Source organism: Schistocerca nitens, chromosome 1 (assembly GCF_023898315.1).
Source record: "Schistocerca nitens isolate TAMUIC-IGC-003100 chromosome 1, iqSchNite1.1, whole genome shotgun sequence".
Classification (NCBI taxonomy): Eukaryota; Metazoa; Arthropoda; class Insecta; order Orthoptera; family Acrididae; genus Schistocerca; species Schistocerca nitens.
The window spans coordinates 186,843,578-186,860,211 of record NC_064614.1 but is presented as its reverse complement, the minus strand read 5'-3'; the positions used below and the strand labels follow the sequence as shown (position 1 = coordinate 186,860,211).

Below are 16,634 nucleotides of genomic sequence, written 5' to 3'. Positions count from 1 at the left end.
CAAACGTCTTGCGGAAGTCAAAAAACATGGCATCTACCTGGGAACCCGTGTCTATGGCCCTCTGAGTCTCGTGGACGAATAGCGCGAGCTGGGTTTCACACGATCGTCTTTTCCGAAACCCATGCTGATTCCTACAGGGTAGGTTTCTAGTCGCCAGAAAAGTCATTACACTCGAACATAATACGTGTTCTAAAATTCTACAACTGATCGACGTTAGAGATATAGGTCTACAGTTCTGCACATCTGCTGGACGTCCCTTCTTGAAAACGGGGATGACCTGTGCCCTTTTCCAATCTTTTGGAACGCTACGCTCTTCTAGAGACCTACAGTACACCACTGCAAGAAGGGGGGCAAGTTCCTTCGCGTACTCTGTGTAAAATCGAACTGGTATCCCATCAGGTACAGCGGCCTTTCCTGTTTTGAGCGATTTTAATTGTTTCTCTATCCCCCCTGTCGTCTATTTCGATATCTACCGTTTTGTCATCCTGGTGACAATCTAGAGAAAGAACTGCAGTGCAGTCTTCCTCTGTGAAACAGCTTTGGAAAAAGACATTTAGTATTTCGGCCTTTAGTCTGTCATCCTCTGTTTCAGTATCATTTTCGTCACAAAGTGTCTGGACATTTTGTTTTGATCCACCTACCGCTTTGACATAAGACCAAAATTTCTTAGGATTTTCTGCCAAGTCAGTACATAGAAGTTACTTTCGAATTCGTTGAACGCCTCTCGCATAGCCCTCCTCACACTACATTTCGCTCCGTGTAATTTTTGTTTGTCTGTCCTTGCGTGAAATGTACGTTGGCGGCAGTAGAATTTCTGCAGTCGGCCTCAAATGCCGGCTCTCTAAATTATCTCAATAGTGCTCCTCGAAAAGAACGTCGCCTTCTCTCCAGGGATTCCCATTTGAATTCCTAAAGCAACTCCGTAATACCTGCGTGTTTTTCCAAGTTAAAGATAACAAATCTTGCAGCCCGCCTCTGAGTTGTTTCGATCTCTTCCTTTAATCAGACCTGGTGCAGACCCAAACATTGGAGCAGTACTCAACAATGGGTCGCACTAGTGTCCTACATATGGTCTTCTTTACAGATGAATCACACTTTCCTAAAATTCTCCCACTAAACCGAATTCGACCATTCACCTACCCTACTGCAGTCCTTACACGCCCGTTCCATTTCATTTTGCTGTGCAACGTTACGCCTAGGTGTAACTGTGTCAAGCACCACACTACTAATACTGACTCGAACATTTATGGGTTTGTTTTTCCTACTGATACGCTTTAACTTACAATTTTCTATATTTCATGAGACGTCAGACTTGTTTACATAACCAGTTCGTCTTGAATGGTTTCCATAATTTTTTTCGGATCGTTCAAATCGAATCCCTTGATTGTTCCAACTGATGGACAAGGCATGGAAAACCTGATTCACATACATCCGCCGGCCGAAGTGGCCGAGCAGTTCTAGGCGCTTCAGTCCAGAACCGCACGACCGCTACGGTCGCATGTTCGAATCCTGCTTCGGGCATGGATGTATGTGATGTCCTTAGGTTAGTTAGGTTTAAGTAGTTCTAAGTTCTAGGGGACTGATGACCTCGGATGTTAAGTCCCATAGTTCTCAGAGCCATTTGTACCATTTTTTGCAATATGTCTCATCATAATGAAAGCTATCAACAAGAAAAAAATACAAAGGTAGTAAGCGAACTGAGAGTGAACAAAGACAACAATTTAAAGAAAACCAAACAAAAAAAGTCGTAACATAACTTTCCAGAATAGAAAAATAAGTCCTGGTAATACAGTTCAAGAATTTAAAATGACAGTACTGTCGGTCTCTCTGTACTACCAGTCTATGTGGTCCAAGCCTGCATGAGCCTCTTCACTCAGAAAAAAGTACTTCCCTCCGAGATGGTGAAAAAGTTTCATATTCTTCGGAGCCTAACACTAGCATTTCACTGACCACAGAGAAAAATAGTCTAATATATAGCTTTATAGTAATAGTAACAACAACAACAATAATAATAATAACCCACTAAAATATGGAAAAATCTCGATTACATTCATATCTGTGTATGAGTTAGAATATATGTGCGCAGTGTGCCTATAAACTTCACTGCAATGCGGCATGGCCAGAGGGTTCCCAGTGACGTCATAGCTGACAATCTGTCTGCACGTGACCCCTACTGTGTATTCTAGTATCCGTGGAAAGTTCCCGTAGTGCTCAGAACCAAGAACCACATACATCCATTTCATAATTATTGAGCCTTGACTTTGAGCTCATAGTCTCGTCACACTGCATTACGAACATCTCTATGTTATACCTTTCCGGAATCGTGGAAATGTCTGCTTTTATTTAGTGTATGAAAATATAGTTGAAATTTAAGAGAAACCTTCCTTTTTCTAGCTTTTTCGGTGAGTGTCAAATATAAGAACGCATAAAAATCAGACCATAATTACGAGGAAAAATTTCTTCGCAAAGTTTAAAGATACAACCTTGTTCTATTTGCAGACTGATTTTCGTTATTTTCTGATTACTCGTTTCATCGCTACAACGTTAAACGCAAGGCGCTGCGATCGAGCGTACCGTTGTAGCTATTGCGCCGCAGAAGGCAGTGGTGTCAAGCTTGAACTTTTGTTGGTTGCATCATATGTCTTTGCTTATGAATACTCCTCGTGTTCATTAGTTAAACGTTTGTAGAGCAATTGTGTTAGCGGCTGCAATACATGTGAGGCTGTGGTGGAGCTTAGTTGTCACACCAGCGCGCCGCCACTGTCGTAACGCGCCATAAACACGTGTTTATCATCGAAGACCAGCAACTTCCCGGTTGCATTCCGGTACAGCATCGCCTTATCCACGTTTTGTTGCGAGTAGTGGGTAATAATACGGGAAATTTCAAATAAATGCTCCATATGCAAGCAACTCACAATGAATGAACATTTGTATAGTTCATTTCAACAGACGATAGCTCGAATAAATTTTGCAGTAACGAATGACGACTGAAATAAAACCCACCTTAATCGCTTCCGCCGCTGGCTGAGGTCTCGCTGCTGTTACTGCAGTCGTCAACTTCGATTCAGCAATGTTTCTACTGCTATGTCAAGACAGTCGGTGTGCATAACTATTTTCAAGTTTGTATACATGACTCACTGAATTTTTAAGACGCTTTGTGGAACACTTTCCAGAGCGGAGTGACACAACTGTAGATTATCATTTATTTTAAAATTCTTGTTGTCTTTTGCTCCCTTGGTCTTGAAAAATTCCCAAATAACCTCAATGGCATTCAATTCACCGCGCGCTACAGGCAACCACAGAAGTTTAATTTCCTTGTCCTGATGTAAGTATAATCAAACTGAGCTACAAAATAATTTTACAAGATATCTGTATTGCGCAAAAAGTGGCAATTGACTACTCCAAACAATGAAAAGTGTGAAATTATCCGCATCAAAAATGAAAGGAACCCGCTGAATTTCGGTTAGTGCGGTATTATACTATTATATTTCTTTGACAAAGAAATATGATCAAATAGTCGTCAAATTTATTTGACAAAGATTTTGACGTGGCGTCATATTTTTCGTCAAAGTTCAAGATGGCGGACAACAACACAGTACATATACGCTGCAGTCGATTGTACCACTATTTCATTGTGTGTACATTTGGAAGAGAACCGTCGGTAAAAAAAAAAAGGAAATATACTTGGATAAACCGTTGGCTTAACATCGAAACATTAAAAGCACTCAGCAAAATTTGTTATGAGAGCTGCAAATAGAGGACGTCAAATCTTATATAAATGACTTACAAATGGAAGAAAATGCTTTTCAGTATTTGCTCAGTAAAGTGGCTCCTCGTATTAAAAAGCAGAACGCTCACTTGAGTATGCTATATGTGCAGAAGGCAGGCTCACCATAACACTGCAATTTCTTGCTACTGGAGAGAGCTAGTCTCGCTAACTATATAGCACTCGAATATCACAGAGCACATTAACCAAAATAATTCCAGCCGGCCGCGGTGGTCTCGCGGTTCTAGGCGCGCAGTCCGGAACCGTGCGACTGCTACGGTCGCAGGTTCGAATCCTGCCTCGGGCATGGATGTGTGTGATGTCCTTAGGTTGGTTAGGTTTAAGTAGTTCTAAGTTCTAGGGGACTGATGACCACAGCAGTTGAGTCCCATAGTGCTCAGAGCCATTTGAACCAAAATAATTCCAGAAACATGTGAAGTGATTTATAAAACACTGAAGGAGGAATATTCGAAGAAAAATAAATGCTTAGTGCTCTATATGGGCATTGAGGACTATTTTTATTTTTGAATAATTTAATTAATTGAATTAGTGTTCCAACAACTACAAAATTAATCAAAAGCATGCAACAAAATGGTTCAAATGGCTCTGAACACTATGGGACTTAACTTCTGAGGTCATCAGTCCACTAGAACTTAGAACTACTTAAAACTAACTAACCTAAGGACATCACACCCATCCATGCCCGAGGCAGGATTCGAACCTGCGACCGCAGCGGTTTCAGACTGTAGTGCCTAGAACCGCTCGGTCACTCCGGCCGGGAGAATGCAACAGATGCAGTACTTTTTAACGTGTGACATCCAGAGTTCAAAAATAGACAAACTAGGACGAAGAACTAAGAAGCTTCCTCTATTCCGGCTTGCTGAAAAGCTGGCTAGACGTTTCCAGAAGTAAAGGTGGAGGGCTGTAGCTGTAATTGTGGATTTGAAGTCGCCCGCAACATATCCTACCGGCCCATCAGCGCACAATTAATAGCATGCATTGTACCCCTTGCTCACTCCCCCATCCCTGTCGAAGCAAGGGTGTTACACAAAGAGACGAAGGAACACACCACCCAAACTTCGCAGCCATGTTTGCAAACACACTACAGACGTAAAATAGCTGTAGCTATGCCAGCGCTCTAAACGATTACATTTCACAGTGCAGCGAACAGAAGACGAACGACTTTTATGATCAGATCTACGGCGAGGCTCTAGATTTGATCATATTTCTTTGACGAAAGGCGAGATTCAATAAAGTTCCCCCATTACACTATCAAATTTCTTTGACATAACAGCTTTGACAAAGAAACATGATAGTGTAATACCGGCCTTACACGATAAATCACACAAATCTAAAGGCTCATATAAATATTTAGGCATTACAATTACGAACAACTTAAGTTGGAACGATCACGCAGATAATGTTATGGAGACATCAAACAAAACACCGCGATTTATTGGCAGAAAACTTAAAAATGTAACAGGTCTACTAAAGAGTCTGCATACACTATGCTTGCCCGCCCTCTTATGAAGTATTTGCGCTGTGGGATCCGCATCTGATGCTACCGAAGCTCGACATGTGTGAGCAGCCCATAGTGGCTTGTCTTCTATGTTTTTCCTCTGATTGTTGGCAGCATCATATTTACAGTACCAGGGAAGCAGGTTGCTAGCCTTACTTGTCCCATTGGGTTTTACCCCTAACGGTTGAGGGACTAACCGGAGGATTTGGTAGTCTTTGCCGTCTGAGCACAAAGGTAACCACAACTCAGTTCTATCCGAGATGCCCAGCCTTATTCCAAAGTAACTGGTATCCCGACTGTCAGGACCACTTACTTGGCCACTCCTACGTTGCCCGTGGTTCATGGAGTAGGACATGACATCAGGAACCCACACCATGAACCATGCCTTCTATTTTTTTATATTTTAAAATTTTGTGACTAAAGCTTTATCGCTTGATATTTATTTTATACGTGACATGCCAGTTTGAGTGCTTTACTTCTGATGAAGGCACTCTTAGTAGTTGCCGAAACCTAGGTCAAAAGACTTCATTTTTGCGGCCGAGGGCAGTTATTGCTTTAATTTTACTTTGTAAGCGGTCGCTGACAACGCAGCCAAATTCAAAACTTTAAGCGTAAGAAGAGTCCTAAGCCTGAAAATACGGATATGACATTTGTTGCAAAAAGTCACATTCACTACTACGACTTAAATTTGTGAATTACGTTTTACTGAAAAACTTACAACAATTACGGAATCTAGGATAAGATATCACTAAGAAGAAAATTTTTTTTCAAAATTTTAAAATACATGAGTAGATTACAACATTTTCAAAAGATGGACACAAAATAACCTCTTACCCCCTGCCTAGTGTTGCGAGAGTTATGTTTTTCTCGTTAGGTTACATTTTTGCCAGAAATTTTTTCACTCAGACTCAGCCGCATTCCCATTTTGTAAGGGATAATAAGTCCGCCGTTCGTGGTCTCGCGGTAGCGTTCTCGCTTCCCGAGCACGGCCGGGTTCGATTCCCGGCGGGGTCAGGGATTTTTCCTGCCTCGACATGACTGGGTGTTGTTGTGTCGTCTTAATCACCATCATTCATCCCCATTACTGTCGGAGGAAGACAATGGCAAACCACCTCCACTAGGACCTTGCCTAGTAAGGCGGCGCGGGTCTCCCGCGTCGTTCCCCTACGCTCTGTAAAGAAGTATGGGACTTCATCATCATCATCAAGGGATAATAAACTGTAAACTGTTGATAGAAATGCTTCATTTATAGCTGTTGGTGTACTTGAGTGTTGCAGTCAGTCCATTGTTGTTCGCAGAGCATAGCACAAATAGCATACGGCCTTGGCCGCATTTGTTGTGGCCATCCCTACCTGCAGGTCGCGAAGCGGGGAAAAAGCCCTTGTGACGTCACGTGCGCGCTAGCCACTTGCTTTGCGGCTAGCGATCTCCCCCTCGCGTGACTCGGCGCCTCAAGGAAACACGCGCGCCAAGTACCCGCAAAGTGCGGCTGCAGCTCTGTGCGGACGGCTGCGGTCAAGTTCGGTAATGGTGCTTAGGCTCGTGCTCGCGCTGCTTCTGTCGCCTAAGCTTTCTGATCGACTTTTCACGAGTGACACACATTCCACCGCGGTCGTGAAACGTCCGTAGTTTAGTGCAGAGAAGAGAACTAAAATTCATCGGTGTTGTATATAAGAACCGCACTAGCGATCGCCGAGTTACACAATGGCCAGCTCAAGGTAAGTAGAGTTCTATCGTTTGAGCAATAATGACTCTTATATTCCGCCAGTGTTTCGATGATATATATCTTACAACGGGGACTTCAGCAGTAAAAAGTGAAAATCGATTACTTCACAAAGAAACTTCATATGCACGGACGTACTGCATAACGATTTGTTTTAATAGGTTTGTTTTATATTTTAATAAGCTTTACGAAAACTGAAGACTGTGGAAAAAGCTACTTAAGATATCAATATCGTAAATGCATTTGTGTGTACAGTGGTGAAACGCAGTCCCACCTGAAGGAAGAAGTTAGTAGAACGAATAATTGCGAAGTTTAGAATTATGTTTCAAGTGGTGTAGGCTCATAAGGATAAGCTCCCCATGTATCCTTAGCCACCCGGCAAAGCGGTTTACCACTGCAAATGTGCATTTTTTATGGGCAGTGTTAACACAACGTACATATTGTCGGCGTCACTGTGATAACCATCAGTAATAATTAGTCTCCCTTTTTTTTCCAAGATTGACATGAAGATTTATGGTAAAAGTTTTGAAATGAAAATTGAAAATTCTGGGAAGAAAACGGGAAGGTTGTGTTTTAATTGTAGCTACCGTTATATACCCACTGTACTAAGAAATTTAAGCGAGAAAGTTTTGGAAATGAAAACTTCGTCGTATATAGTGTTTAATCATGATTACACAATAAGTACGAAAGATTTGCATGTCAAGATTTCCTGCCGAAAGCAAATGAAAGTTACAAACAGCTATTAAACTACATATGTTCTACACAGTTTATCCATGGGATCATGAAGCAAATATAGCTTTTCTAAATAAATTTGTTCCTATAGAGATATGAATGCCGTTAGAAAGAATATAGGAAATGACGCTTGCGATACAAATTTGCTTGAAAGTGTGAGAAATTTGCTAAATACCACCAAAGCTTTTACCACCGTTCTCACGTCAACATTACATGACAGACCAGAAATCACGCAGTGTTGACAGCCTTCATCATAACATTTACATTTACTGCCTTTTCCTCGAGAAAAATTACCCTGAAAACTCTTACCAAAGTCGCGTCACAAAACTGCTCTTATGCCTGGCTGAGAAAAAGAGGAAACACTTCTTTCAAATTCTGCAAAACATAGTCTTTCCCTTCTTGTTAACATTTCCGTTTTTCAACTAGTTGCTTACGTGATTGAATATTATTCTGCAATGTGTGCTCGTTTTGATACTTCGACAGATTGAAGATGTGTACCTGATTGGAATTTGAATCTTTCCCTTGCAAGGTTCCGCGCTCGAGTTCTTGTCCAGTTTATCGTTTGTATAATCTCTCTAAAATGCCTCATTTTTCGCATTGTTTGCTGTGCTCAGATGTGGGGAAGATAGTTGTCGGCGGGCAAATATGCTACCATTACGTGGGAAACCTTGTCTTCAATTCCATCAAGATAAGTGAAATACACTCGTAGATTGAACTGCATCCCATTACGGACGCAATAGCACTAAATCCAGATTGAATAGAAGTGTATTTTAATACAGCGATAAGCAGATTAGCTTTTCGCGATAAATCAACTCAGGGATTTAGCAGGAGTCGTTCGGCTGTCGTGTCAGGGGACTCCACTACATAACTTTTACAACTAGAATGTGCGTGAAGTATGACAATGCGAGTTAAATATGTTTAGCTACAGATCAGTCTGACATCACAATCTTTATTTTGCATTCACATTCGTTGGCCTGGTCAGCTCTCAACCAAATTATCGCGACCTAACCTAGACCTCGGGCGACGCTATAGATAAATATTTTACTACAGGCAAGATTTCAGAATGGGCCACAATTATTATAACTAGCCCAAAAAATACGTATAACATAATGAAAAGGCCCCTTAACTGTTGTGATGCATATTTTGTACATACATGAACTAAGGAACTACGGGGGGGGGGGGGGGGGGACATGCCAGGGGAGACCACAAAGAAGGCCACTGTCACCTGGGTGAAACGGTTTCACCAGTAATGGTTTTTACAATGTTGCGCGGTACCATACCCATTCTCTCCAGCCATCATCGTGGGGTTTCAATGGACATATAGTGACCGTACCACGATCGAAACCGACCACCTGATTAATGACCTTTAAAAACTTTCATGCAATCCTAGAGGTTATTTATTTACAAACTTTTATTCTAATCTTTCGATCGCTGTTTCGCAAGAACGGGAATACGGAAGTGTCCTATTCCACCCGTTTGCTTTGACCCGTGACGTCATCAATAAGGCGGAAATGGCTATTCTAAGCGTCTCCAATATGGCGCCTATGATATCACTACGTACACACGGCAATAAACACGAAAATACTTAAAAATAAGACAATAATATCTCCCTCCAAAAATAAAGTCAAACTGACGAGACAGCCGCGGGAAATTTGAGGTTTTAGGGAGGGGAAAAGCTAAATATAACAGTAAAAAACACACCACGATCTCAAAACACACAAGATGACGAACAAAAAAAATAATTACAAAATCTCCGCGAATCGGACACTTCCCTTGACACATATAGGTGAAAAACTACTGACACGAAAAAACCAACACCTACAACTACGAAAAAGAAAACCAAAACCACAACATCTCAAAAATTAGAAACTCAAACAGCCCTTCGTAAATTAAAACGCATTCAATACACAAAACATTACAACTCGAGAAAAATAGATCCAAAAAACAATTACCACCAACAAATTTCAGCCGGCCATCACACACACACACACACACACACACACACACACACACACACACATTTTCTAAACTTACCTTGTAGTTTTAGTTTTTATAGGTGCGTTACATATGGCAAAGTTCGTTTAAATATGGCACAGAAGTAAACACTGACCTATAGCATAGCTTGTCTGTTAACAGAAACTTTTATGGCTTTCATATTCGTTGCCTTTGCCAACTCCCAACCAAATTATTGAACGTCCTGCCAGATTAAAACTGTCTGCCGGACCGAGACTTGAACTCGGGACCCTTTTGCCTCTCGCGGGCGTGCTCTATCGACTGATTTACCCAAGCACGACTCACGACCCACCCTCACAGTTCTACTTTGTCAGTACCTCGTCTCCTGCCTTCGAAAAGATATTACAGAAGCTCTCCTGCGAAGGTAGGAGTCGTGCTTGCGTAGGCCAGTCAATACAGCACTTGTGCCCGAAAGGTCGCGAGTTCGGGTCTAGGTCCTTCACACAGTTATAATCTGCGAGGTAGTTTCGTATCAGCCCACACTCCGCTGCAGAGAAAATTTCATTCTGAAACCAAATTGTTACTATTCAATTTACCATAGAACTTGGCTACGGTAAAGAGCAGTCTCTCTCTACAACAAAGAGTTGGGGGGGGGGGGGGGGGGGGGGCGAAAATCGAACACTACTGAAGATGCACCATTATAAGCACAGGTCTAGCCTGTGGCTACAGGGCCGGCCCCGGTGGCCGAGCGGTACTAGGCACTTAAGTCTGGAACCGTGCGACTGCTGCGGTCGCAGGTTCGAATCCTGCGTCGGGCATGGATGTGTGATGTGTGTAATGTCCTTAGATTAGTTAACTTTAAGTAATTTTAAGTTCTAGGGGACTGATAACCTCAGCTAGTCCCCTAGTGCTCAGAGCCATTTTGTGGCTACAGGACTGCGCAGTCAAGAAATAGTGATGTCAGCACCGCATCCGCAAGTTCCTTATCCGTATCCGCTGATGTTAACGTCTTGTAAAGCAGTTTAATCCACCACAGCGCTGACAAAAGCCTTGTGCGTACCCTGAATTTTTTTCGTCTGCTGAGTCCACATTCGACTTCGATATGACTTAAGGTTGGACTTACTTCAGTGACAATCAGATTAAACTCTTTCATGTAACTAATACACAAGTGTGTGTTTCTTATTTATGTAGAATGCTATTTGATGAGAAAATTTCGTGCCCGACTTTACGCACAGTGGTCGTAATTAAGATAACCATATTGTAATACAACGTGGAATGTCGTATTGCCTATACGATCGGTAAATAAGTTGCTGTCATAATTACTGGAGAATATTCTGTGAATTTTTCTTTGTGGATCATTACCACTGCAATGAGACGTCAAATGAAGTCGCGAGACAAGTTGTCACATACTGCATACTGTTAACTGTACAAGATTTATCAGACGTACATCAGTGGCTACTTCACTGTCATCGTCTTACTCTTATCACGGCCATAAGCTGTGCCTGGAGTCCTTTTAAATACACTTGACACAACCGTTGATAGCTTCACAGATTTTATACAGAACATTATTTCTGACACATGTAATTAAGAAACGGGAATGAGATAGTAATACGAAAGGCAAGATCATTCCAAGCAAAACAGTCTGGTACACATGGGCTTTAAAATGCACATTTTAAGTGCTACGAGCACGTCTTCATTAATGTTTCACAGTAGCGAAGATACATAAGTATTCACAGATATTCAGGTATGCATTTTAGCCTCCGTGTTCACTATAGTCAGATTTACTTGATAGTTGCTGATGTCTGTCACCGCTCGGTTATAGGCGACACACAAACACAGCGGGTCACTTCATGTTGGTGTTGTAGTCTTCAGTCCAGAGACTGGTTTGATGCAGCTCTCCATGCTCCTCTATCCTGTGCAAGCTTCTTCATCTCCCAGTACTTACTGCAACCTAAATCCTTCTGAATCTGCTTAGTGTATTCATCTCTTTGTCTCCCTCTACGATTTTTACCCTCCACGCTGCCCTCCAATAGTACATTGGTGATCCCTTGATGTCTCAGAATATGTCCTATCAACCGATCCGTTCTTCTAGTCAAGGTGTGACAATAATTTCTCTTCTCTTCAGTTCAATTCAATACCTCCTCATTAGTTATGTGATCTACCCATCTAATATTCAGCATTCTTCTGTAGCACCACATTTCGAAAGCTTCTATTCTCTTCTTGTCCAAACTATTTACTGTCCACGTTTCACTTCCATACATGACCACACTCCATACAAATACTTTCAGAAACGACTTCCTGACCCTTAAATCTATACTCGATGTTAACAAATTTCTCTTCTTCATAAACGCTTTCCTTGCCATTGCCAATCTAATTTTATATCCTCTCTACTTCGACCATCATCAGTTATTTTGCTGCCCAAATAGCAAAACTCATTTACTACTTTAAGCGTCTCATTTCCTAATCTAATTCCCTCAGCGTCACCTGATTTAATTTGATTACATTCCATTATCCTCATTTTGCTTTTGTTGATGTTCATCTTATATCCTCCTTTCAAGACACTGTACATTCAGTTTAACTGCTCTTCCAGGTCCTTTGCCGTCTCTGATAGAATTAAAATATCATCGGCGAACCTCAAAGTTTTTATTTCTTCTCCATGTATTTTAATACCTACCCCTAATTTTCCTTTTGTTTCCTTTACTGCTTGCTCAATATACAGATTGAATAACATCAGGGATAAGCTACAACCCTGCATCACTCCCTTCCCAACTTCTGCTTCGCTTTCATGCCCCTCGACTCTTACAACTATCATCTGGTTTCTGTACAAATTGTAAATAGCCTTTCGCTCCTTGTATTTTACCCCTGCCACCTTCAGAATTTGAAAGAGGGTATTCCAGTTAACGTTGTCAAAAGCTTTCTCTAAGTCTATAAATGCTAGAAACGTAGGTTTGCCTTTTCTTAATCTTTCTTCTAAGATAAGTCGTAAGGTTAGTATTGCCTCACGTGTTCCAACATTTCTACGGAATCCAAACTGATCTTCCCAGAGGTCGGCTTCTACCAGTTTTTCCATTCGTCTGTAAATAATTCGTGTTAGTATTTTGCAGCCGTGCCTCATTAAACTGATGGTTAGGTAATTTTCACATCTGTCAACACCTCCTTTCTTTGGAATTGCAATTATTATGTTGTTCTTGAAGTTTGATGGTATTTCGCTTGTCTCGTACGTCTTGTTACCAGATGGAAGTCTCTCGTCAGGGCTGGCTCTCCCAAAGCTGTCAGTAGTTGTAATGGAATATTGTCAACTCCTGGGGCCTAGTTTCGGCTTAGGTCTTTCAGTGCTCTGTCAAACTCTTCACACAGTATCATATCTTCCATTTCATCTACATCCTCTTCCATTTGGATAATATTGTCCTCGAGTACATCGCCCTTGTACAGACCCTCTACATACTCCTTCCACCTTTCTGCTTTCTCTTCTTTGCTTAGAACTGGTTTTCCATCTGAGGCCTCGATATTCATACAAGTGTTTCTCTTTTCTCCAAAGGTCTCTTTAATTTTCCTGTATGCAGTATCTATCTTATCCCAGTGATATATGCCTCTACATCCTTACATTTGTCCTCTAGCCATCCTTGCTTAGCTATTTTGCACTTCCTGTCTCTCAGTTTTGATGCGTTTGTATTCCTTTTTACCCACTTCATTTATTGCATTTTTATATTTGCTGCTTTCATCAATTAAATTAAATACATCTTCTGTTACTCAAGGATTTCTACTAGCCCTCGTCTTTTTACCTACCTGATCCTCTGCTGCCTTCACTATTTCATCCCTCAAAGCTACCCATTCTTCTTCTACTGTATTTCTTTCCCCCCATTCCTGTCAATCGTTCCCTACTGGTCTCCCTGAAACTCTCTACAACTTCTGGCTCTGTCGGTTTATCCAGGTCCCATCTCCTTGAATTCCCACGTTTTTGCAGTTTCTTCAGTTTTAATCTACAATAGATCGTGGTCAGAGTCCACATCTGCCCCTGGAAATGTCTTACAATTTAAAATATGGTTCCTAAATCTCTGTCTTACCATTATATAATCTATCTGAAACCTTCTATTATCTCCAGGCCTCTTCCATGTATACAACCTTCTTTCATGATTCTTCAACCACGTTTTAGCTATGATTAAGTTATGCTCTGTGTAAAATTCTATCAGGCGGCTTCCTCTCTCATTTCTTATCCCCAATCCACATTCACCTACTACGTTTCCTTCTCTTCCTTTCCCTACTAGCGAATTCCAGTCACCCATAACTATTAAATTTTCGTCTCCCTTCACTAACTGAATAATTTCTTTTACCTCATCATACATTTCATCAATCTCTTCGTTATCTAGCCGAGCGGTCTAGGGCGCTGCAGTCATGGACTGTGCGGCTGATCCCGGCGGAGGTTCGAGTCTTCCCTCGGGCATGGGTGTGTGTGTGTTTGTCCTTAGGATAATTTAGGTTAAGTAGTGTGTAAGCTTGGGGACTGATGACCTTAGCAGTAAGTCCCATAGGATTTCGCACACATTTTTCTTCATCTGCGGAACTAGTTTGCATATAAACTTGTACTACTGTGGTAGGCGTGGGCTTCGTATCTATCTTGGCCACAATAATGTGTTCACTATGCTGTTTGTAGTAGCTTACCCGAACTCCTACTTTTTTATTCATTATTAAACCTGCTCCTGCATTACCCCTATTCGATTTTGTATTTATAACCCTGTAATCACCTGACCAAAAGTCTTGTTCCTCCTGCCACCGAACTTCACTAATTCCCACTATATCTAACTTTAACCTATCCATTTCCCTTTTTAAATTTTCTAACCTACCTGCCCGATTAAGGGATCTGGCATTCCACGCTCCGATCCGTAGAACGCCAGTTTTCTTTCTTCTGATAACGACATCCTCTTGAGTAGTCCCCGCCCAGTGATCTGAATGGGGGACATTTTACCTTCGGAATATTTTACCCAGGAGGACGCCATCATCATTTAACCATACAGTAAAGCTGCATGCCCTCGGGAAAAATTACGGCTGCAGTTTCGCCTTGCTTTCAGCCGTTCGCAGTACCAGCACAGCAAGGCCGGTTTGGTTAGTGTTAAACGCCAGATCAGTCAGTCATCCAGATTTGCCGCTGCAACTACTGAAAAGGCTGCTGCCCCTCTTCAGGAACCACACGTTTGTCTGGCCTCTCAAAAGATACCCCTTCGTTGTGGTTGGACTTACGGTACGGCTATCTGTATTGCTGAGGCACGCAAGCCTCCCCACCAACGGCAAGGTCCATGGTCCATGGGGAAGGGGGTCACTTCATAAATGCTGTTAATTCACATTTTTTCTTTTTTTTTTTACTATTCTGCGGATGATCTTTCATCTACGTAATTATGTTTAGTACCCGCTCCTTCGACTGCGATTGTCCTTTACTACGTTTAACTGGAGACGGGATTTGTGGCTGCCTGTTCGACAGGAATTATGAACTACATGCCTCGGCACCTGTTTCAGTATCACTTTCACTTGAAAGTACATATCGTCATGATTGTGCTCCTCATGTACATAGTCCGCACAGTCGAGCGTATACAACACACATTCCATTGACTCTTCTTGCAAAGACGCTAATATCTCATCTGCCCCTTCTGACTCAGTGATATTCCATATTTCTGACAACTTCGGCAACTGTTGTAGATCTAATGCTATGTTTGCTTTGTTTATCATTGCCAATGCTCTACTTTGTACCAACACCACTAGCACTATAGCACTGTTGTGAGTTGCTCGTCGACTAAACAGATATACTTCGCTCTGTAACCTCATGCTGTGCTCACTATTGGATACCTCTAGTCCCACTCTTGTTGCCATTAGTAGCCAATATCGCGGTTGCATGGTAGACAATATGTGGGCGTCGAATGCCGTAAACATTGTTGCCCTTTTTGCGACCTCGCAATCAACTGGCTCCTTGTGAGTGCATCTGAATCTGCGTGATTGATCACGAGGCAAGAGAGATCTCAACTCTCCAATCAATATCATTCTTCAGGCGTCAAACATTGTGTAACCCGTAATAAATGTGCCCAAGAGAGTTGCAAAAATTCGACCTCTCCTCTCGGTTTGCTATGCACGTTTGAGACCAGCCCTTCGATAAAGCCATTGGTTGAGATAGTTAACCTTAGGAGTGCTAAAAGTTGCATGGCGTCCGTGTCTGATTGGACAATAATATTACTGTAGTGGGTTCACTAGTTAAGTTTCGCTATGTGCTTAACGGGCGTGCGTTTGCGCGCGCGCTAGTTCGTGTGTAGCGGTTATCAAGGTCTGAGTCTTACCTTTCGTTGTGTAAATTTCTTTGTCGCATCTGTCAAAAAAATTGCACCGAAACGCCGCAAGAGAGATTACGTAGTGCTGCTGACACATCTGCGAAAATACGACGTCTGCAAGGAAAATTGACATATTGTGAGTTCATAAGAGGTCGTTGGTAACGATATCAGGAAGATCCGTTCCGCAGAAGAGGGTGTATGCGGGAAGAGTGCGGCTTAGCGTTACTGATAAACATTATCTTCTGTACTTCCTCGTAATAAATCATAGGTCCCTATACGTCTTCTGATAAAAACCTAGTCTATCGCGGATTGCATAGAAAGCGTTCCCTGTTTGCGCAAAATCGTAAACATTTCATTGTGTACGTATCTGATGAAACACAGGATGATTTCTCAGAAAATTTAACACATAGGTGGTTAACTGCTGCCATATCAAGAAAATTCTGCTCTATTGCTTAACCGATTACGATGTATGATTTGTTATAGCGTCGACAAAGTCAAACAATTTTTTGAGGAATACCTATTCAACAGTTTTCAAATGAAGTAACTGGTGTCATACACTCCTGGAAATTGAAATAAGAGCACCGTGAATTCATTGTTCCAGGAAGGGGAAACTTTATTGACACATTCCTGGGG

At 41.8% G+C, this 16,634-nt stretch overlaps 1 protein-coding gene across 1 annotated transcript in view; it reads left to right on the top strand.

Annotated features, from left to right (window-relative positions):
- The first annotated feature begins 6,773 nt into the window (after window positions 1-6,773).
- The window catches only part of LOC126245033 (uncharacterized), a 336,256-nt gene continuing 326,395 nt past the window's right edge, over window positions 6,774-16,634 (top strand). The window contains exon 1 of the mRNA XM_049948285.1: window positions 6,774-7,003. Coding sequence (XP_049804242.1) covers window positions 6,990-7,003 — 14 coding nt within the window. The 5' untranslated portion in view covers window positions 6,774-6,989. The remainder of the gene's footprint in view (window positions 7,004-16,634) is intronic.